Source organism: Peromyscus leucopus, chromosome 8b, assembly GCF_004664715.2.
Source record: "Peromyscus leucopus breed LL Stock chromosome 8b, UCI_PerLeu_2.1, whole genome shotgun sequence".
Lineage (NCBI taxonomy): Eukaryota > Metazoa > Chordata > Mammalia > Rodentia > Cricetidae > Peromyscus > Peromyscus leucopus.
The window spans coordinates 46,896,565-46,918,828 of NC_051086.1; the positions used below are offsets into that span (position 1 = coordinate 46,896,565).

Consider the following 22,264-nt stretch of genomic DNA (forward strand, 5'->3'; position numbering starts at 1 on the left):
GACACTGTGCCCACTCTGATGTGTGTAATTAACACTCTGTGACGTCTGCACAACAAAGTCACCTACCAGAAAGGGTCCACCACTAAGCACTGTAATCTTATTATAGATTATTTGTCATTAAAAGGCGATCTGTGACCAAAACGGCGGAACAGAATCCATTACTACACTTTCTTTCACTATTGAGCGGCTAATAGTTCCTGGTCACCGCCTTGTGTGCAAGGCACTAGACACTAGTCAGAAAGGTGTTCAATCTAGAGAATATTCTACAAGTCATCCCCCCCCACACACACACGTCACACACTGGTAATAGAGCTTCACTGTGTAACGCCAAGAACTCTATAAAGAACAGAAGGGATGCCCAGGCTACAGGGAAGAAGGTGGGGTGCATGTTCAAGAGGTCCAGGTGACAGACTGGGCCAGCCTCTCCTACCCAGAATGAAGTCTCTCAGAAGATAACTATGGACCAAACTACACCTCTGTCTTTATAAAGTCAGTGGCCACACAACAGAACTTTTCTTTGTATTCCTGACATCCAAGTTTACTATTCCTTCACATTTGTGGTTTAAAAAAGACATTTGTAAATTTTCATCTGCAGTAGAGCTTAGAAAGGTTTCCAAAGCAACAGTTGAACAAAATCTTTCTTCAGCACTTACAGCCTGGAGCATTCTTTTGATTCTTCTGTTAGTGTTTCATTCCTTAATCTTTAAAAAGAAAATTTCATTATTGTTGTTTATATGTGTATATGTGCACATGTATGTATGATGTATATGTGTGCATGTGCACACTGTGTGATGTGTGTGTGTGCATGTGCACATGTGTGCATGATGTGTATGTGCATGTGCACATGTGTGTGTGATGTGTATGTGTGCTATGATACAAGAGTAAGAGGGAGGACAACCTTCCGGAGCTGGTTCTCTCATTCCACCTTTACATGGATTCTAGGAGTCAAACTTAAGTTATCAAGCTTCAAAAAGAGCTTTTATCTACTGAACCATCTTACTGCACCCCTTAATCTTAATAAATGCGATACAACCTTGTTCTGCTTTGAACTGTAAACTAAGACCTCAATATTACTACCAAAGGGTACTTATGCACCCAGCCAAGTCTAGCATGCAGACTGAGGAGCAATGCCTTAGTGCCCCCAGGAGTTTCAGACAGCCCCCTCCAGACGGTGACCTGTCTGGAGCTGTAGACTCTAATAGAAACTCAGGTATCTAGAGTGACGGGTAGGGGCTGGGTAAACAGGCACAGAGATAGGGAAATAATGGCATGCGGAAATTCTCCTTTTGGACAGGAACAACTCCCATATGCTGTGTGGAATGAGAAACAAGACAGGCTTTTGAGAGTTAAGAGGGATCTGGAGAGAGGGAGCTTAGAGTTCTCCTCTCGAAGCATGCCATGGGAACCCCGTCTGTATCAGGGACACCAATTGAAATTCAGATTCCCAAGCTGCAACTCAGGCCAAGAGTGAAAGAATTTTAGAAGGACATGCTCAGAAACTTGCATGAAGACAAGACCCCAAGGATCCCAAAGGCATAAGAAGTTTGAGAAAAATGGGAGAGTTTCTTAGGCTAGGATTTCGATGCTGGGGCTTTTTAAATGATGGATATCGGATTGGACCACACTTCACAACCTCCCTTGGGGTTGGCTGCATGCTACACAAACCTGGCCAAAGAGACAGCCCGAGAGCCTCCCCTCCCGGGAGCCTCCCCTCCAGGAGCCTCCCCTCTCTCTCAGGAGCCTCCCCTCTCAGGAACCTCCCTTCCCCTTCTTGTAAGGTGATTCCTGACCTTCTACCTTTGCCCATTTTCATGTTTCTGCCTAGAAGACGAGGAGGATGTAGAGGACATCTTGTGGTCTTAGGGTCACACATCATAAACCAGTGAGAGAGAGGGGGGAAGGGAGAGAGAGAGAGAGGAGAGGAGAGGGAGAGGGAGAGAGAGAGAGAAGGCATCATGGCAGTCTTGTGAAACACTAACTCTAGACTCCTCGACACAAGTGACGGAACTGCTGTTCTTTAGAATTCCCGTCCAGGCAGCTGAGCCCAATCTCGGTTCCTATTTCTCTCTCTCTCCTTTAAAGTTGCCAATACTGTTTGAAAGTGATTTTCATCCTCAGGAGAAATTTATTTTTACCTCTTTCTAGCATCAACCACAGCATTTTACACTTAACAACCAGTTCGATCAACATGAAATTGAATTTAAGACAAGTAAATCCCAAATTAATAATTGTATGATGAAAAAACAAAGCAAGCTGGCTAAATATATTTTCATCCACGTAAAAAGAAACTGGTTAAGGGCTAGAGAGATGACTCAGTGGTTAAGAGCACTGGCTGCTTTTCCAAAGGCCTCCGATTCAATTCCCAGCACCCACATGGCAGCTCACACCCTCAGACAGACATGCAGGCAAAACACAAAGGCCCATAAAATAAAAATAAATCATTCAAAAAAAGACTTGTTTTCTTTTCTTTCTTTTTTTTTTAAAGGCAGTGGTGATGGTGTATGCCTTTAATCCCAGCACTCAGGAGGCAGAGGCAGAAGGCAGACAGATCTCTTATTTCGAGGCCAGCCTGGTCTATAGAGCCAGTTCCAGGACAGCCAGGGCTACATAGAGAAACCCTGTCATGAACGAACAAACAAACAAAAAAACAAAAAACATCCACAAAACAAACAGAAACTGGTTGGTTTTTGTCAGCTTTGCCTGTACACAAGTCTGTGGGGACACTGTCTTGACTGATGATTGATGTGGGGGAGCCCAACCCTCTGCAGGCCATGCCACCTCCAGAGCAGGTGGGCCTAGAATGTACTAAAAAGCAGGCTGAGCAAAACATGGGGGGTGAGGCAGTAAGCAGTGTTCCGCCATGGTCTCTGCCTTATTTTCTGTCTCCCGGCTCCTACCCTGACTTCCCCTCTTGATGGACTATAAGCTGTGAGATAAAAATAAAGCCTTTCCTCTGCAGGTTACATTTGGTCAGGTCATGGTGTTTATTAGAGCAACACAAAGCCAAGCTAGGACAGAAACTGGTACTATGAGTAGGGGGTTACTGTGACAGACCTGACCCTGTTGTTTTTTGGGAGAACTATGGAAGTGTTTGGACTTCGGCCCAGAAGAGCCACTGGGTTCTCAGACCTGAGTGAGCTCTTCTGTAGAAACGTGCAAGAGACTGCCGAGAGAAAGGCAGATGGCAGAGCCTGGCTTGAGAAGTTTCAGAGGGAACCTGGGGAACCCTGAAACACTCCACAGGGATATTTTTCAGGGATTTTGTATTAAGAATCCGTGGTTTACGGTCAGGTGGGGCTGAAGAGTCTGCTTTGATCAACAAGAGACAGCAACATTGAGTAAACCTTTACATTACTGGGAAAATTGATGCTGGTCAGCTGGGACTGAAGAATCAGCCGTGGTTAACAACAGACCAGCATCACTCAGCTGAAATCTTCTGGGAAGTATTTTCCTCAAGGGCAGAGCTGTGGTCCAGAAGGGGCAATGGTTGCATCACCAAGGTGGCAGCTGAACTTGGTAATGTGTGACTTCCCCACATCTTACTAGTTTGAGCAGCATGGGAGCTAAAGGCCTTTAGGGTCTTGGAGAGCAGCTGAGGCTTTGGCACCATGAGGCAGGGTCAGAGTCACTAAACAGAGGCCATAAGAGGCTATTGGCAACCCCAGGATACTGGAGATGCCAGGGCTTGGGGATGACCACCAAGGATATTGGCAGGTGTGAAATGGAGCTGGCCAGAGCTTACAAGGTAAGTTGTTTGTGCTCCAGATGGTAGAATTGGAGAGGTGGGCCTGCCCAAGGGCTTTGGGGCCCAGAAGATCATGAGTGAATCCCAGACAGCAGACACTGAGCCATTCACACTGCTGGATTTGGGTATGATATAACTGTAACTGTGCACTGCTCTTTCCCATTGGAGTAAGAAGTATGTAACTTAGTTTTTGATTTTACAGAAGCCCACAGGTGAGAGATTTTGAATGTTTCAAGAGATGTTAGATATTTTAAAGTGCATAAATTTTTTAGACTGTGGGACTTCTAAAGTTATACTATGTTTTATAGAGTGATATTAACACCTTTTGAGGGACAAACAAGAATAGGAAGGTTATAGTTTAAGTAGCGTTGTATTTGTGTGTCAAGTGGAAAGAGGTAACCTCATTTGAGAAAATGTCTCCACCAGAATGACCTGTAGGCAAGCCTATGGGGCATTTCTTGATTACTGACTGATGCGGGAAGGCCCAGCCAACTGTGGATGATGCTATCCCTGGGCAGGTGGTCCCAAGTTGTATAAAAAGCAAGTTGAGCAAGCCACGGGGAGCAAGGCAAGAAGCGGTGTTCCTCATGTGTTCCTCCATGGCCTCTCTCTGCTTCAGTTCCTGTCCTGAGTTCCCTAGATAATGGACTTCCAGCTGTGAGATGAAAGAAAACCTTTTTCCCCAAGTTACTTATGGTCACGGTGTTTATAACAGCAATAGAAAGCCAAACGAGGACAGAAACAAACTAAATAAAAACAAAAACTGATTAAAAATAACACTGTATCTTCAGTAAATGGTACAGAGAGGAAACCAAATGCCCCAGGAAGTATATTTTAAACATAGGTTATATGAAGCTTAAGGCAGTAACTGAGAGATGGGTAACTACTCTCATTATTTGAAAAATGATGCATCTGTCTTTCTGGGGATAGAACCCAGGGCCTTGCATATGATGAGCAAATACCTAGGGGTGCACCCCTGTTCTCTATTTTCATTGTTTAAATAGGAAAAACATCTAAGTAAACAGTCACAGTAAGGAATTGATAAATACAAGAAACAGAGGCTATCCAGACAGTACCCTTTATTCCTTTTTCTTGAGGAACGAGGAAGGCCAAGGTGGATGACAGTTAAAGTTGGCAGACTCCAGGAGAAGTCCCCTTGCCACCATGGTCCACGAGTGTCTAGAGGCAGCTGCATTACAATGAGAAAGGCTGGCCAGGTCACTCTAAAGAGAGCAGGAGAGGGCCGTTCCTCAACATAGTTCTCTCTGTGACAAAGCCCTCATCTACCACAGCAGGTCATCCGTGTCCACCACACCTTGGCACATGTGGAATCATCCAACTCCAACTCAGCAGGCAGCAGCAGCAGCAGCAGCAGCAGAGAAATGGCTGAACACAGACACCCATATTTCCTGAGTAAAGGAAGATTACACTAAAAACTAAGGCCAGGACACATGACACTGGCACTGTGGGTTCAGAAATATCAAGAAAGTATCTTTTGAGAAATGGTCCCCTTTCCAGATGCCGCTTCCTCATTTGCCTCCAGGCCACAGGAATGTTAGATCAAGGATGTGAACTGGTGGTCACTATTCCTCTAAGTTACGATGTGAGAGAAGTCCAACACCACAAAGAAACTGTTAAATGAGAAGGGAAAAATCCAGCATGCCTGTGCTCAGTTACCAGCTTAGTATATACATAGTATGTACGAAGTACATACACATAGTATATACATGCTTATGAAGTACACACTTATTAATAGGATCCATGAGGCAAGAATGTGTTCAGCATACCTCATTCTGCTGTTTAACATGCAGAAAAGTAAATACAGCAGTGCCCAGGGACTATGAACTGACTAGTTAAGTGTGTACACTCCACAGAGAAGCACAAGAGCAGGTCAAAGCCTGGTGACGAAACAAGGCTTGCCACAGCAGGATCATAAATGTTACGGAAGTAATGACACAGAGATGTAAGACTCAAACCGTCAGTGTATATAACACCCACAGGGCCTTCCCAAGAAGTGAGAAACAACAGACAGGAAAGCTACTGGATGGGGCCAACAAAGAGAAAATGGCCCAGAAAGTAAAATAACTCATATAGGTAGAAAAAGGAGATAAATCCAATCATTATTTGCATTGCTTTCCTGAAAAATTCAAGAAATAATCAACTGAAAAAAATATTTTAAAATACCCCACCCCAAGTCAATTTAGTACCAAATATTTTGACCTATTTAAAGAAAATTTAAAAAGAATAAACGAGGATTCAGATTAATGAAGATAATGCAATATGGTAAAGATCTCAATACATACTCATTGTGGAATAATCTTTTGTATACTGTGAAAATGTGTCTTTGCCAAAGTGCCTTCTGACTGATTTAATAAAGAGCTGAATGGCCAATAGCTAGGCAGGAAGAGATTAGATGGGACTTCTAGGCAGAGAGAAAAGAAGAGGAGAAGAATCTAGGCAGGAGACAGATGCCAGAAGAGATGGAGAGGAAACAGGAGGTGCAGGATGGAAGAGAGGTAAAAATCCACAAGGCAAAATGTAGACTAATATAAATGGGTTAATTTAAGTTTTAAGAGGTGGTGAGACAAGCCTATGCTATAGGCCAAGCTTTCATAATTAGTAAATGTCTCCATGCTGTTTTTTGTGAGCTGGCAGTCCAAAGAAAAATCTGTCTACACATACCTAAATTAACTGTGAACATACTGAAATTCCACTTAAGATACTAGCAGGATTTTGGGGTAGAAATAGGGAAGGACAGAAAACAGGAAGGGTTCCACAGATAAGGCTTTATTAATTTTTAAACCTGTGAATGTGATGCTGTAACATGGGGTAACGACTATAAACCCAGTTATGAGCCCATTACATACCACTATCCAAAATGCATGTCTGAAAATACAATATAGTACAAGTATAAAATTATAAAAATATGAAACTGACAAGGAGGTAAATACAATCTTCATATGAAAAAGCTTAATTATGGTAGAAAGTCAGAACCTCAGAAAATTAATAGATTTGGTTACCACAAATTACCTTTCATACATCAAAATATTGGCAAATGAAAAGAAGCAAATCACACACACACACACACACACACGTTCACACATGCATGCACACACATGTGCACACATGTACATGCACACGCACATGTGCACACACACAAACCAGGATTGACTATAATATATATCGAATCCTTGAAAACAGTGAGACAAATAGAAGAAAAGGTGGAAGACAAGTGGATTATGATCAGTAAAAATACAAATCATCAATGAACATGAACAATCATCGGGAGCTTTAAATATAAAACAAGTTTATGTGCCAATTTTTATACATTATTTACAAAATTACAGCATTAGCCAGCAATAACTGCTGAAGGTGTGGTAGGCTGGTCACTTGGACCACAGCATCACCTGGTAAACATTTCTTCAGGGAAACCCACCAATCAAAAGCTCTGAAAGTATGGATATTTTATCCCAAAAGATATTTGCAAGTATCTGCCCTGGAGAATCATCACAGATAAAAAGACAAAGATTCTCCTTACATCACTATCACCGCACTGATAAGGACAAGGGAAGGAAACAAGCTGGGGCACAGCTATGCAGCGGCATCTGTCTGCTCTGTCTCACTCCAGCGTGGGCTGAGGGAAGCAAGAGAGGCCAACCAGTGGGTGAATACATCCACAGTACATAATATGCACGTGAGATGCCACAACAAAGCCCACTAGTTAGAATAATTAATAAACGACAATAAACACATGAAAAGGGTTAATTTCTCGGGACCTAACTTCTCAGAAATAAACACAAAGATGTGTAAACATGATATTAAAAAATACCAAATGTTCTGCACATACATTAGCACAGTACAACAGTAGCTAACTTTCCTTGAACATTAACTAGGTGTAGTAGTAAAATGTTCTCTAAATTATTTCTTATAAATTTTACAATAGTCCTCTAAGATGGACTTGTTCCCATTTTATAGTTGAAACCAAGCCTTTAAGACATCAAAAAAAAAAGTGTCAATAATTGTACAGCCAATATATTATAAATGAGGGATTCCAGCTCTGTCAGTCTAACTCTATAGCCTGGACTGTTAACTTTAGACAGAGTGTGCACAGGTAAGGGCTAAAAACTGTCAACAGAGTTGCAAGATGACCCACATGGAGCTCTTTATATATTATTTTCTATCTTTTAAAATGGTTCATTGCTTTTTATTTGTGTGTGTGTGTGTGTGTGTGTGTGTGTGTGTGTGTGTGTATGTGTGTGTGTGAATGTATGCCATTTGAATGCTGGTTCCAACAGAGGCCAGAAGAGAACATTGACCCCTTAGAACTGGAGCTACATGTAGACAGTTGGGAGCTACCCAGTGTGGGTTCTAGGATTTGGTCTCAGGTCCTCTGAAACAGCAGCAAGTGCTCTTAACACCTGAGCCATTTGACCAGCCCTCTTATTTTAGATTTTTGTCTTAAGAAAACTAAAACACAACAAATAACAACTTAAGTCACCAAAATCAAAGTAAGTCTCATACAAAAAGATGAGTATGATATTAAATTCTATGAGCTAATTTACCAAAATCTATAAAATGAGTTATTTTGACATGGTAAAATTATAAAAGCATTTCAATCTTCTTTTTTTAAAACCTATTTGTGTTTTCTTAAAATAAATACTTGATAGTTACATAACTTAAAATACTACGGAAAGAGTTAGGAAGTATTATTACCCATTATTCAAAGTGTAAACCTCAAGAGATGCCTCTAACTCTGCAAGTAGGATGGCTTTACTGTGAGAGCATGCGAGTTGCTTGGTACAACTAACACCAGAGACCCCAGTAAGCCACACAAAACCATCTAAAACGAGCCAGTGCCCTGTTTCTACTTTTCTTTGAATAAAAAGCAGCGTTAGGGACTGTAGGGAAGGTCTACCCACTGTGGTCTCAATCAGCTCTAGCAACAGCTTGAGCTATTGGTTCCAATAAACAATCTATTTAGTGTGCTGGCCTTGGGAAATGTAACTTTTCAGCACAGATGTTCATCAGGAAAGTCCTGCTTTTTATTGACCTATATTCAGTCTAAACCCAGTTGAGTCACTACAGCCTCTTATGATCCTAATCCAAATAAAATTTCCTCACCCTGGTGTGGTCCCTGCAACAAACTGCAAAAACATTATTGTAAATAGCTCAGCTGGCAGGGGGCTCAAGGAGGCCTATTACTCCTTTATAAACTCAGTTTTACTTTCACACACACACACACACACACACACACACACACACACACACACACACACACACACACAGACATTCACACCAGCAAGGGTATGGCCCACGTCCTGGTAGAAGTGCCTAGGATCTGGGCTGCAGCTAGTCTGCCCTCCTACAAAGGAAATCTGAAGTCTGATCAGTATACAGCCCTTCCTTGGCATATTATAGCTCTAGAGGAAGCACAGAAAAGACTCGTTCTATAATGTGACTGCTGGCCCTCAAAAATTCCTGCCTCAGCTGCCATTAGCTAGAAATGAATTGTCGAAGATGTTAAAAGTCCAAGAGAAATCAATTTACATATATCAGGGATCTCCTTAAAGAAATATTCCTGCTGACTCCAGGCTGTATGAATTCAAGTAATAAACTAAAGAGGAAAGTACAAGGTCAGTCAGATGAGAGGGCTAAGGGTCACTAAACGGTGCTACTTCTTTAGATGAAATAAGCAGAAGGAAATGGCTTTAATTCAATTAGTCACATGGGATAAATAAAATCATATGGGGGAAATTTACGACCCCAGGTCTCTTCCATCTGTGGCTGTAGGTGAGGAGGAGGTAGACCCCGTTCCTTGGAACATCTTGCTTTTGCATGCCTCTCCTGTGTGGTCCAGGTTCTGCCCAGCTGCCTTTCCTGTGGCCAGCTGTCCTACCCGCCAGCTCTGGCTCTCAGTAAGCAAGCTCTCCCCAGCACCAGCCAGAGCAACATGTCTGGGAACGAGTTTGATGTCTGGGTCCTGCCTCCATCAGGTTTCTAAGATATGTTCTCATCACCCGGTATTACATATCAAACATTCAGATCTCTGAGTCGTGTCCTGGACCCAGAGAATCTAGTCCCCCACATGGTGGCAAGGAATCACCATTTTAACTAGCACGCCATCAATGCTCTTTACCCTTTGACACACAGGAGTCAGCGCATCCATGCACACTGAAGAATAATTAAGATATTAAATGATTACTACCTGCTTAAGATTCCAGACTCAGGTTTTACATATTAAATCCTGCTGTATCTGGAATGCCAACTCAGATATACAACCACATAAGCCACATAAAAGGAAAAACAGTACAACAGCCAGAATAAAAAAAGTTGTAGCGAAAAAATTCTGACCTTAAATTAGTCACCTCTTATTTGTTACTAATGAAATACTCATCAGATAAACTTTACAAATTGAAGTATATTACTCAAAGCAGCTCCTAGAAGCATTGAGAAGAAACTCTGCCTGTCATTTCCTGACTTCCAGGTAGTGGGCACCAACTTCCTGTACCTTTCCAGCCAGGCTTCTGAGTGGTCCTCCTGCATCTGCAGTGTGGTCCAAGTCCTTCCTGTGGAGAGGGGTCTTCACCTCTGCCTGTGACAGTCCTTTCTTGTTTCCCACTCCTTGACCATCTGTTTCCTCACAGGATTATTATAGGCATTTCGTAAGAACTAGAAGGAATGATCTTAAGGAATTCTGTCCTGGGCCCTCAGCTCTGCTCACTCTACCTACCACCCCCAACACCTGTTCTTTTCTGTGACCACACTGCTAACTCCATCTGAAGAACCCCAGGTCTTCCAGAATAGAATTCCATCGGACCCCTGTCCTTTGAAGCAATTTGCCCAAAGAATTTGCCAAGATCAAACTCATCTTTCCTTCATCCCTCTTTCTTTTTCCCTTCCTTTAGAAAGGGTCTCACTGTACAGTCCTGGCCAACCTTGATCTCAGAGATCAGTCAGCCTCAGCTTCTCAAGTACTGAGATTAAAGGTGCAACTGGGCCGGGCGGTGGTGGCGCATGCCTTTAATCCCAGCACTCGGGAGGCAGAGGCAGGCGGATCTCTATGAGTTCGAGCCAGCTGGCTACAAGTGAGTTCAGAAAGCGCAAAGCTACACAGAGAAACCCTGTCTCGAAAAAACAAAAACAAAACAAAAAAAAAAGGTGCAACTGGGTGCCAATAAATTTAAGGATACAGGAGAACACGGCTCAACAGGACTGTGAGCCATGTCACCTTACTCCATTTCTAGTGAAATTGGTACTAGATGACACTAAATCCTTACAGACTGAACAAACATATTACGCATATCACAAGAGCCTTGAACTAGGACTTTATGGCATGTGGTGGTCAGGCCTTCCTAACTACGAGTAAGACAGGACCCATCTGAACTCACCAACGGGAAAAGGTAAGTGGGACAGAGTAAAAGAAAACAAAGTATCACAAACACTCACCCAAGGAATGTAACAGAGACACTTTCAATGAGCATGGCTGCTGGTAAGAGGACACGGGACAAAGGGCTGCTGCGCTCAGGTCAGTGACAGAATCCTGGGCACAGCACTTTCCGGCAGAGGAGCTGCTTTATTCCGTTTCAGGGGTTCTTTTAGCTCACAGTTTTGTGGCTAAAAAGGCAGGGCAGTGTTCATGATGGAAGGAACAGTGCAGGAGCCAGAGGCAGCTTGATTACATCCTAGGGCTGGTCAGCAAGCAGAGAGGATTCCAGCTATAACAGGGCGAGGCTGTAACCCAGCGCCCACCCACAGCAACCCCCTTCCTTCAGCGAGGTCCACTCCCAAAGGTCCCATAACCTCCCAAGTTGTGCCACTGGCTGGGGACAAATGATTGAAATAAATGAGCTTATGGGAATCATTTCACATCTAAACCATAACATTCCTTGCCCCATAGGCTCATGGCCATCTCATAATACAAAATATACTCAGTCCGACTTCCAAAGTCCAAAATTGGGAATGGGAAGCTTACTATAACACAGTTCACAGCAGCTGAGTTACATCAGCCTAGGTATCCATCAGTAGAAAAGCAGATAAAGAAAATGTGCTAAGTATACACACAATGGAGTCTTATTTAGCTATAAAGAAGAATGAAATCTTGTTGTCATAGGAAAATGGATGGAACCAGAGATTGTGTTAACTGAAATAAGCCAGACTAAGAAAGACAAATGTCACATGTTTTCGCTCATGAGATCTAGATACACACTGTATGTGAACACAGAAGCAGAACTACTGGAGGTAAACCATAGGAGGGTGCAGGTGAGGGTAACAGGTGCATGAACACGGTCTAAGTTCACAAACCCACTGTCCTGTGAAGCTAGTGAGCTGCAAAGGCACGCTTTTAGCTCAAGGTGCACACCTCAGCACTCTCTGAAGCTTGTTTTTGACTTAGCCTTCAGATTGAATGGCAACTAAGATACTTAAAACAGAAAGAAATCACAAAGTGACCATCTTTCTCTAAGAAACCTTCTAGAACTCGTTACCACTGTGGTTTAACTCTCCAACAGAGTAAGTGCCCATATGACAACACTAGCCCTCCCAGCACCTCCCCTACTCAACACCCGAGTCAGATCTCAATTTTCTGAATGTGCGGGATGCAGCAGGGTTCTTGGCCTGTTCCGGCTTCTGCTGCTGCATGTGGTCCCGTCATCTCCCTGCCTAGTAAACCCTTACCCACCTATGCAATCTGCATGGCAGAAACAAACCCGCTGGAAACACAACACCTAGCCAGTGGACGCTGAAATATTTACCCATAACTCTTTGCAAACCCACCTTTCAGCACCTCCCATTTGTAAGGAACATTGCTGGGTGGCTTTAATACATTATATAATTAAAATTCTGAAATGATGTATTTATTGTATTTCCTCCCTTACAGACGTGTAAACTATCTCAAAAAGGTGAAGAAAAACCACCTAAGACTTCACTGGTGAGTAAATGTCCAGCTAGGATCTCAAGACGGGAACCCCATGTAGACTTCCTGGAGAGACCCGGAAGATCTGACTAGAAGTGAGATGGACAGGTCAGTCTCCCATGGTAGCAGGGAACAGGTAAGCTGAGAGGCAAGAACGGGCTGTCACTATAGTACATTGCCTCAGAAGCAGGCCGAGTCGGGGCAGAGGGTAATATGCAGACACAACGGCCTCTTGTGTAGGTTAGGAAAACAACAACTGGGGGTGGTATCTAGGGAAAGTATCTGGCAGCTCTGAGTGACATGAACTGCAGTGGAGGTGGAGGAAGACAAAGGGACAATTAGGAGCTGCAAAAAAAAAAAAAAAAAAAAAAACCCAGGGGGCTGGAGAGATGGCTCAGTGGTTAAGAGTACTGGCTGCTTTTCCAGAGGACCATGGTTCAGTTCCCAGCACCCATAAGGCTGCTCACAACCCTCTGTGACTCCAGGTGCATGGGTTCTGCCACCCTCTTCTGGCCTGTGGACACCAGGCATGCAAGTGGCACACAGACGTCCACGTAGGTGAAACACCTATAGACGTAAAATGAGAAATAAACAAATCTCAAAAAGCGGTGGCCCTGGATGTGCCCAGCCTGAATCAGAATAGCAGTTGTAGGGGAAGCACATTTTAGAGGCACTGCAGAAGGGTCTCTTGCTTACACTCAGATGCCTGACTAGGGCTGAAAGAGACTGGCCTCTCCCTGAGGACAGAATCCTCTACTGTTCCTGACAGGGACAGGATGGTAAGAGAAGTGGACCCATCAGCAGGCCAGACGTGTTCCATGACAGTGCACAAAGAAGAGCCTGCTGCTGACAGGGGCCACTTCTGAGGTGACCTCCTGAAAGGATCCATTCTTAGGTGACATCTGTATGGCTATAACTTATTGATACTTGTTCTTAATAGCACGACGCCCAGACCTCTTGCAAATATCATAAGGCTTCAGAGATGTGGTGAGCTCTTGCTTAGCCGGAGCATGTCTCCGTGCAGAATTAGACTCGTGCTGTTAGTTACACCACAGAATTCTTGCTAGACTCTACCACACTCAACTATGTCCATTCAACACCCTACCCACTCCCACAAAAAGAGAATTTCCTTTAAGTGGATTTGGTCACTAAGGAAAGAAGTTGTCTAGTTCACATCCTTCACCCTAGATTTTTGGTGTCTGCACCTTTAGGGAGAAATGAAATCATTCTTTCCGCCATCCATCTCTATGCTCAGAGTCTTTATTTCTGTTCATCTGATGAGACTCTATTTGCCACTTTCTGTCTTCAAAGGGCACCTGGTTTAGCCTGATCACAGCTTGCCATACTGTCCCTTCACTTCCACCCAAGAACAGGGTGCGGGTCTTCAGTTTGCAGGGGAACCAGAACACTCTTACACCAGCTGTCACACAGCTGTGTCTAACTCTAGCATCAGATGCTCACGGGGTAGTCATACAATAAACATCACCATTATGGCCTAATACCCAACTGGATGCAAAAAGATTGATCTAATACTAGAATTAGAAGGAGAAACACTTCCAAATATCCTTGGAGCAATCTAGTCCAGAGCCCTGCACACACAGGATAACCCCAGAGGGACAGAACAGGGGACAGACACAGAGTAGCTGAAGTCTCCATGGTCATTGTGGGCTTAGACTATGTAGCGCAGTGCAGCTTCCTGAACTCAGGTACTGCATTTTAAAAGCATGGTGGCTATAAACATAATAAGCATAAGGAAATAGGCAGGATAAACATCTACTTTAATTCACATGAGATCAATTTTGCATAAAGGTTACAATGTAACACCATCCACAATTCTGTAGAAGCAGAATTCAGAATATCCCAGTGGGAATCCTAATAAGAGGAAAGAAAAATCTTGAGTTTCAACCTTTGAGGGAGGTAATACATACAGCTCAGTAGAAATACAAAGCAGTCTCAGAAAACCAGGTACCTGTGAGTTTGATCTTGGACAGTCGAGCCAAAATGCCGGGCAGATCGTCAGTGTGAAGCTTCATCTCTTTCCACTGCTTTTCTTCCTTTGTCTCTTTGGCTGTGTCTAGAGAACGTTCCACTACGGAGGTGGCCTCCATCGCCATCAGCTCCTCATTTGGCTTCGGGGACAGTGGCAGGCTGGGTGCTGAGAGAGATGGCAGCTCGTCCACCTCTGCCCTGGCCTGCCCTGAGGACGTGTGTTCAAGGAACGGAGAAGCCGCAGGTTCTGGCTTGGGTTTGACTCGCTGGCTAAGGCCTCTGTGCAGCTGTGTGACATACTAGACGGACAGACAAACAGCACGTGTTACTAAACACGAGAATGTCACTTGGCAGTCTTCACTGCTTGGAAGAGTGTACTACAACTTTAACATGGCTAGCAGAGCACGCACCTACAATGTGTGCGACACAGACATCAGCACTGAAAGATACGGAGGAAAAATTAATGCACGGGCTATGCTTTTAAATTTGTGGTCTAGAAAAATCTAGGAATCTAAGTTCCTGCAAAGAAGATACTGTCATTCACTGACCTTCCTGAAGGCTGGACTTTCTAATCTAACTACCACAAAACTGTCCACAGATAGCCAAGGTCAGCTGTTGACCACCTGAGCTCTTAGGCAAACAGCCTTGAGGGGACTCACTGGAAGGCTACAGGGCTAGTCGAGCTGCAGTCATGTGGCAGTGTGGGCTGAGGAAAGAACACATGTTAGAGTCAGCCCCTATCACTGATGGACAAGAACTAGTAATTACTAGTAATGTTATGAGGGCCCTTATTTTTCATATTAATATATATTTCAGTTAACCTTCACAACAGTATTTAAAGATAGAACATTATTTATAACTGTTTTATTGATAGATGAGGACACCAAACTTCTAAAATTGACAAAACCAATACACTGAATTTTAGTAAGATTTTACATTAATTAAATTCTAAGTTAAAGCGGGTGTTTTAATGAAAGGGTGAGATGGTTCTAAATCACACTGGACTATGATTTGCTAGTCTTCCAGAGCAGCACTAGGAATTTCCAGCTGTATTACTATTCTACGACCCTTTTCTAGAAGATCCAGTTATCACGTTGCCACAATCTCATGGTGTATCAACATAGACACAGGCCTATAAGAGAACTAGACAATCAGTGCCACTGCAAAAGCACTGGAAAGCTACAAAATCTTAGTCTGCTCAGGTGTGTGTGTGTGTGTGTGTGTGTGTGTGTGTGTGTGTGTGTGCGCTCACATGTAGTGAGGGTACAAACACAAGTCATAGGTCAGTCTTCAGTGTCTCTTCTCAGGAGCCATACATCTTTTTTTTTTAAGATTTATTTATTTATTATATATACAGTGTTCTATATACATGTATACCTACACATCAGAAAAGGGCATCAGATCTCATTATAGATGGTTCTAAGTCACCATGTAGTTGCTGGGAATTGAACTCAAGACCTCTGGAAATATAGCCAGTGCTCTTAACTTCTGAGCCATCTCTCCAGCCCAGTCCATCTTATTTTCTGAGACAGTCTCTTGCTGGGCTGTGGGGCTCACCGAATGGGCTGAGCTGGCTGGCCAGCAGACCCCAGGGCTCCTGTTTGCCTCATTGGAACTGAGGTAACAAGTGCTCACTACCACACCAGCTCTTTTATGTTGGCTGTGGGGATCGAACTCAGATCCTCATGGTGGCAAAGCAAGCACTTTACTGACTGAGCCATTCTCCAGTCCCTCAGAAGTATTTTTAAAGACCTTTCAAATGCACCAGTGGTTGAAGGAAATAAGAGGATCACACTGTTAAACAAGTACTTCTGTCTTACAGATAGATTTACATAACTTCAAAGAATGTATAAAAGATGCATCACACAAGTTCAGCTTTTCCTAATTTTAGCCTAGTCGAAATATGCCATAAGTTTTCCATCTTTCTCCAAACTTAATCAATAAATTCAAGATCACCTATTTAACCTCAAATGTCTGAATTATTCTGGTTTCAGTTAAGAATAATCAAAACAAGAGATTAAAGTTTTTGGATAAACTTAAGAGAACACTAAATAAAAGACCCATTTCAAAGAGTACTTCCTAAAACTTTTCTTCTGACAGGAATCTCCGCAATTCCCTCGCCCAGAGAAAAGCTGAGGTGCAGAGCCAGTGAAGGAAGGCGTCTACTTACCATGCGCTTGAGGAAGCTCCAGTGCTGGACCACAACCCACTGATGGTTGACACTCCTGAACAGATGCGTGACCCTGTGGGGCAACTCCCGTAGAGCTCTTCTCTCTAGATACCAGACACATCCTCCCACCGAGCCTGTGACACGGAGACAAAGAAGAAGGCATGTTGAAATGGCGGCTGCCCACTCAATAGCACCTACATCAAAGCCAAGCAAGATGCTGCTGTGTGGGGCTGGTCTCCAAACCACCTGATTCCAACCTGGGAATAAATGGCACTCATCAGCACTAGGCTTAGGTCAGGGATGGGAAACATCACTTCCACATCACTCTGGTTACAAGAATCAGGGAGACTACCACACTGTAGATGTTTCTGAGAAGAAAACACGACACAGTGAGTTCACTTTTCATAAAGTAGAAAAGGCAGTGCCCATCTTTTCTCACTGAACGCCGGTAAACTCAAATGAAGGTTTACATTTCCTTTGTATAGTTAAGATAACTACAAGGAAGGGAAAATGACTTCCAGTAAAATATGACTGTCAACGCAGTTAGGAATAAACTGCTTCTCTGTTGCATCCAAAGTTGAATTTTAATCCCTTTCTTAAACCTCCCAAATCAACAAATTCAGAGCTTGTCTCAGGCATCATCCTTGTCCAGCATAGGACAGCATAGACACTGCAGATCTCCATCACTTACCCTCTAGGTCCCGAGCTGATCTTTTTTAGAGTGGCTCCTCTCATGGCTTCCACAACCTAAAGTTTCTCTGTAATGTTTTCTGCTTCTTAGTTTCCTAGTGTGCTTCAATTTTCTATGTATTGTGTAGTTTTTTCATTGAATTTAAGAATTCCCTCCTAGAGGAAGGCTTGTAATACTCAAGAACCACCAAACCCACAGGGCTCTGGAAGCTGACAAAGTATTAGGACTGAGAAGGCCTCCTGCCTGGGGTTACATAGGCAGGAAAACAGACTCAAGGTAAGACATGCTGGTCACACCCGGCCCTCTCTTTCTATTCCTACTCAAAGACTCTAGGAGCTCAGATTGGAGCAGAGTCAAGCAGTTAGAGTGAAGACAGCCGTCCTGCTTCATGCACCTCCTCTTTCCCAAGCCATGTTTCACAGGTTGCACCCCTTAGGCCTCCCCAAACAGCACCACCTCTTGGGACCCAGTGTTCAAATGCCTGTGCCTACATTCAAACCACCACACCCAGCATATATTTCTAACACAAAGGTGCACATCTACTTTATCACAGCAATACTGCCTTATGACCTTCCAACTAAGCACACTACACACACCTGGATCAACTTTATTTCCACTGTTTCCTTGTATGCAATCTACTCTTTACCCATCAAATGTTCAGTCTCTTTCACTATTCTATCATGTTATGTTATGTTTTATGATGACGCTTTTTTATTATTTTTTTAATTTTTTATTTAGTCTTCTCTCACATATTTCATCCTGACCACAGTTTCCCCCTCCTTCTCCTCCTAGTCCCTCCCCCTCACTTCCCCTTTCCCCCATATCCACTCCCCCACTGTTTCCCTTCAGAAAAGAGCAGGCCTCCCAGAGATATCAACCAAACATGGTATAACAAGTTACATTAAGATAAGGCACATCCCCTCATATAAGGCTGGATGAGGCAACCAAGTAAGAGGAAAAGGGTGCCAACAGCAGGCAAAAGAGTCAGAGACAGCCTCTGCTCACACTGCTAGCAGTCCCACAAGAACACCAAGCTACACAACCATAATATATATGCAGAGGACCTAGGTCAGACCCATACAGGCTCCCTGATTGTTTAGTCTCTTGTGAGCCCTTGTGAGCCCTGGTTAGTTGATTCTGTGGACTGTGATCTTGTGGTGCCCTTGACCCTCTGGTTCCTAGGATTCTCTCCATAGGATTCTCCTAGTTCTGCCTGATGTTTGGCTGTGGGGATCTGCATGTGAAGACAGCGTTTCTTTTTTTTTTTTTTTTTTTTTAATGATTTATTTATTTTTCATGTCCACTGGTGTTTTCCCTGCATGTCTGTGTGAGAATGTCAGATCCCCTGGAGGTAGAGTTACAGGCAGTTGTGAGCTGTCATGTGGGTGCTGAGAATTGAACCCAGGTCCTCTGGAACAACAGTCGGTGCTCCTAACTGCTGAGCCATCTCTCCAGCCCCATGACAGCACTTCTTAATGCACACTGTTCCCACGTGTTGTAGAATGCAGTCCTCTAAACAAAACAGCCTCCATCTGCACCAGACCAGCTTTGCCTGCTTGCAAAAGTGCATCAGGATCCAGTTTGCTAGCTGTTGACACTCCCTCATAGATGAAGGGTTGGGGAGGGCTTGGACTCTCACCTGAGATTCCAGCCACTCCTCACAACCATTTGTTTGCAATTATACCTTAATTGCATGTGGCCTCGGGACTTAGAAGTGCTGGAGTAACAGGCTGGGAAAGGTTCACTGAAGGGGCTCCATGTGGCTATGGAGAAGCCATCCTCCATACTGGGTACAAACTTGAAAGTGCAGCTGCTTTGAGACCCCCCACTCCTGCCAGTAGCCCCTCAGCCATGCTCTACAAGCAACCCAATAAGCACACTGGGTCCCTAGGTTGAACGCTGGTGGAATCATAATTTGGTTTTTCATTAGGACCTTATGATGAGGGAGTAGGCACTGCTTCCGTCTCCCCAAGGAAAGAAAACACCATCAACATAGTTTAGATCTTTGAAGGCAGTCTCCTTTAGTCACTTCTGCTGCCACAGCTACAGGACGCTTGCTAGATAATAAATGAAATGATGTTTGGTGACTGACAAGCCCACATAGCCTTCCTGAACTGTGAGAATAAGCTGCCTCTGGAAATACAAGGCCATTATCTCACAGAAGAGGGGAGCCAACTGGCACCGAAACCACATCCTCAAACCACAATTATGACACGCTCACTTTCAAATGGATGGAGACGTGTTTGCCTGGGAACCACTTGGGAAACTCTTCCAAGATTAGGTGGGCCAAGCTGAAATTCTGCAGAATGGCAGTAACAACAAGCACTGTGGGGGAGGGGAGAGGGGGTGGGGACACAGCTTGGAAAACCCTATTTGTAAATGATGCCAGCACTTGGTCTAGTCAAAGTGTGTCACGTGTTCCTGAACAAATACCTAGAAAAGGAAAGCTATTTCAGGCCTGGGTACGCACATGTACACTTTAAGATATCCAGGGCTTACATTAAAAATCTAGAGAGATGATCCTAACACCACTGTTCACTATTAACACCAGACTTCATCTGCAGGGCTTTTTAAATTAGCTAAGGAGACCAGTGGCTTGAAAGTTCCTGAAGCTTAGTTAATGGAAATGAAAATAATCTGGGCTTTTATAAGCAAACTCGGAAGTAACTACTAAGGCACCTAACAACCCTAATGACCCTAACTGCCAACTTTGCCCATCAAACTTCTGAGTGGGGTCTTTTATAGACTCACACGGAGCAGATTTTTCTGAAGGTATGCTCAATTTTAGAAACTAAGCTATTAGTTCCCACTCCTGGGACAAGAGGGTCACATGCAGCCTATCTCCTACACGGTGGGACTCAGGAATCAAAATAGAATTGCCCTATAAGGAGCTGAAATATAGAACAGAAAGATGGAAAGAAAGGCTTCTCTGAGGAAGATATATAGGAGAAGCTTCCATGCAGAGGATAGTCAAGCACTAAGAAGAGAGGAGCCCTCTGAAAATGAGGACCAAGGGTCAGGATCATGGAACACTCACAGGAGGGATTACAGAAAGTAACAAAGAAGTGACTCAAAAAAAGACTCAGAACACCCCCCAAACAACAAAATACCCCACAAACTTTTCAGTATGGAAAATGGCAGTCATATAAAAACAGAGGTACCCAAGGAGTTCCCATTCTTACCCCCGCCCCAGCTTCAACAATTACCAAGTACTGCCCAACCTTGCCTCTTCTGCCCTCCCTTCTACTTGCTGCCCCATTTTATGAGCCAGAAGGGACCTTTGAGATCATCTTGCTCAGTTACCTCATTTATAGACAAGTAAATGTTTCCTTACAGAAAAGTCAAAATATATGCACTGAGATCACACAAACCCACAGGGGAAAAGAACTTCCTGGAAGCACTGTGATCAACACTGTTAGCCAGACACTGTGGGCAACTTGTAAGTGACAGCGAGGCCTACAAAATACTTCTGGGGTGTGAGAAGGTAGTTCTTGACTTCTACTATATTGTCTCTAATATGGACCAACTGGCCACCATCCACGGATACCAGCAACAAAAACAATCTCCTTCTAATATTTCTACCAGAACAATCTCATTCATTCAGAAATGACTGAGTATCGTCGATGTACATAGGAACTGTTCTGGACTGGACATGAGGGATACAATGGTGAACTAGAGAGACAGGCAATCTCTACCTTCACGAAGTATGCATCTAATTAGGAGAAACATACTAAAGTGTTGTACATCTGTATTGCATGTGTGAACCATTACAGCATGTGCTAACCATGATAAATTAATGTGATATGAGAAAAGAAGGATGAAGGCTCCTAGTTTAGGTAGAGTGCAGAGGTTGGCCTCTCTGGAAAGGTTAAGACATGAGACCTGTTCAAGAATTTGTGATACATAAACATTTGTCAAAAGTCCTTTTAACGGAAAGAGCCATACTGATGGTACAGAGCTAAGTCTCAGTGGGATTCAGTCTGCAGTTATCATTATTATGGTTATCACCGTGACACTTCAAGCTGGAAGGCAGCTCCTTAATGGGGGCAGGTGCGTCTCTTGTCATTAGAAGGCACTGGCTAGGAACCGCGGCTGTCACATGCCTGAGAGGCTTGGGGAGACCCCCGGTTTACCCGGCCCTCCAGCTTGCACTGTCTGACACCCCAAAGAAGCACGAGACCCCCAACGTTACGGACCACCTAGCCTACGGTACAAAACTGGCCCACATCTCCGTGGCCTCGTCCCTTCAGGTCACCTCCCCGGCAGGTGACAAGCCAAGGGCTTACAAGGTTGCAGCCAGCCGGAACCACGGCCTCCCGCGTGGCCAATAGGAAAGAATTCTCCCACGACCGTGCCCGGTGGGGTACAATACCTGTGAGGAGGCGCGAGGAAAGGGTGTGCGGGGACGCAGCCATAACGCACCGGTGCAGCTGTCCCCGGGAACCCCGCGTCCTCTCACCGGCTCCTGGGCGCCGCCATCTTGCTGGACCGCCCTATGAGTGAGGCGGGACTTCCTCTCCGTCACTTCCGGCTCCCCGCCGCCACTGAAGCTAGGCGGCGGGAGGTTGTGGAGGTGCAGAGCTGCTGCCTTCACCTCCCCCTCTGGTGCTCCGGGTCGAACCTGAGTGCTCCCGGGAGCCGAGTCTCCGGAGTGCGCGGGCGGAAGGGCGCGTTGTGGTGGGGTTAGGGCTGCGATTCGGTCCCGGCCGGGGCGTCCTCTGAGCTTGAAGCCTCATGAATTGTCAGCCAAGCTGATAT

At 44.3% G+C, this 22,264-nt stretch overlaps 1 protein-coding gene across 1 annotated transcript in view; it reads right to left on the minus strand.

The window, feature by feature from the left end:
• Positions 1 to 22,017, minus strand: part of LOC114693111 (protoheme IX farnesyltransferase, mitochondrial) — a 118,058-nt gene extending 96,041 nt beyond the window's left edge. Inside the window, exons 1-3 of the mRNA XM_028869340.2 lie at positions 21,879 to 22,017; positions 16,816 to 16,949; positions 14,626 to 14,944 (exon numbers count right to left, since the gene is read on the minus strand). Coding sequence (XP_028725173.1) covers positions 14,626 to 14,944; positions 16,816 to 16,949; positions 21,879 to 21,921 — 496 coding nt within the window. The 5' untranslated portion in view covers positions 21,922 to 22,017. The remainder of the gene's footprint in view (positions 1 to 14,625; positions 14,945 to 16,815; positions 16,950 to 21,878) is intronic.
• Positions 22,018 to 22,264: the final 247 nt, after the last annotated feature.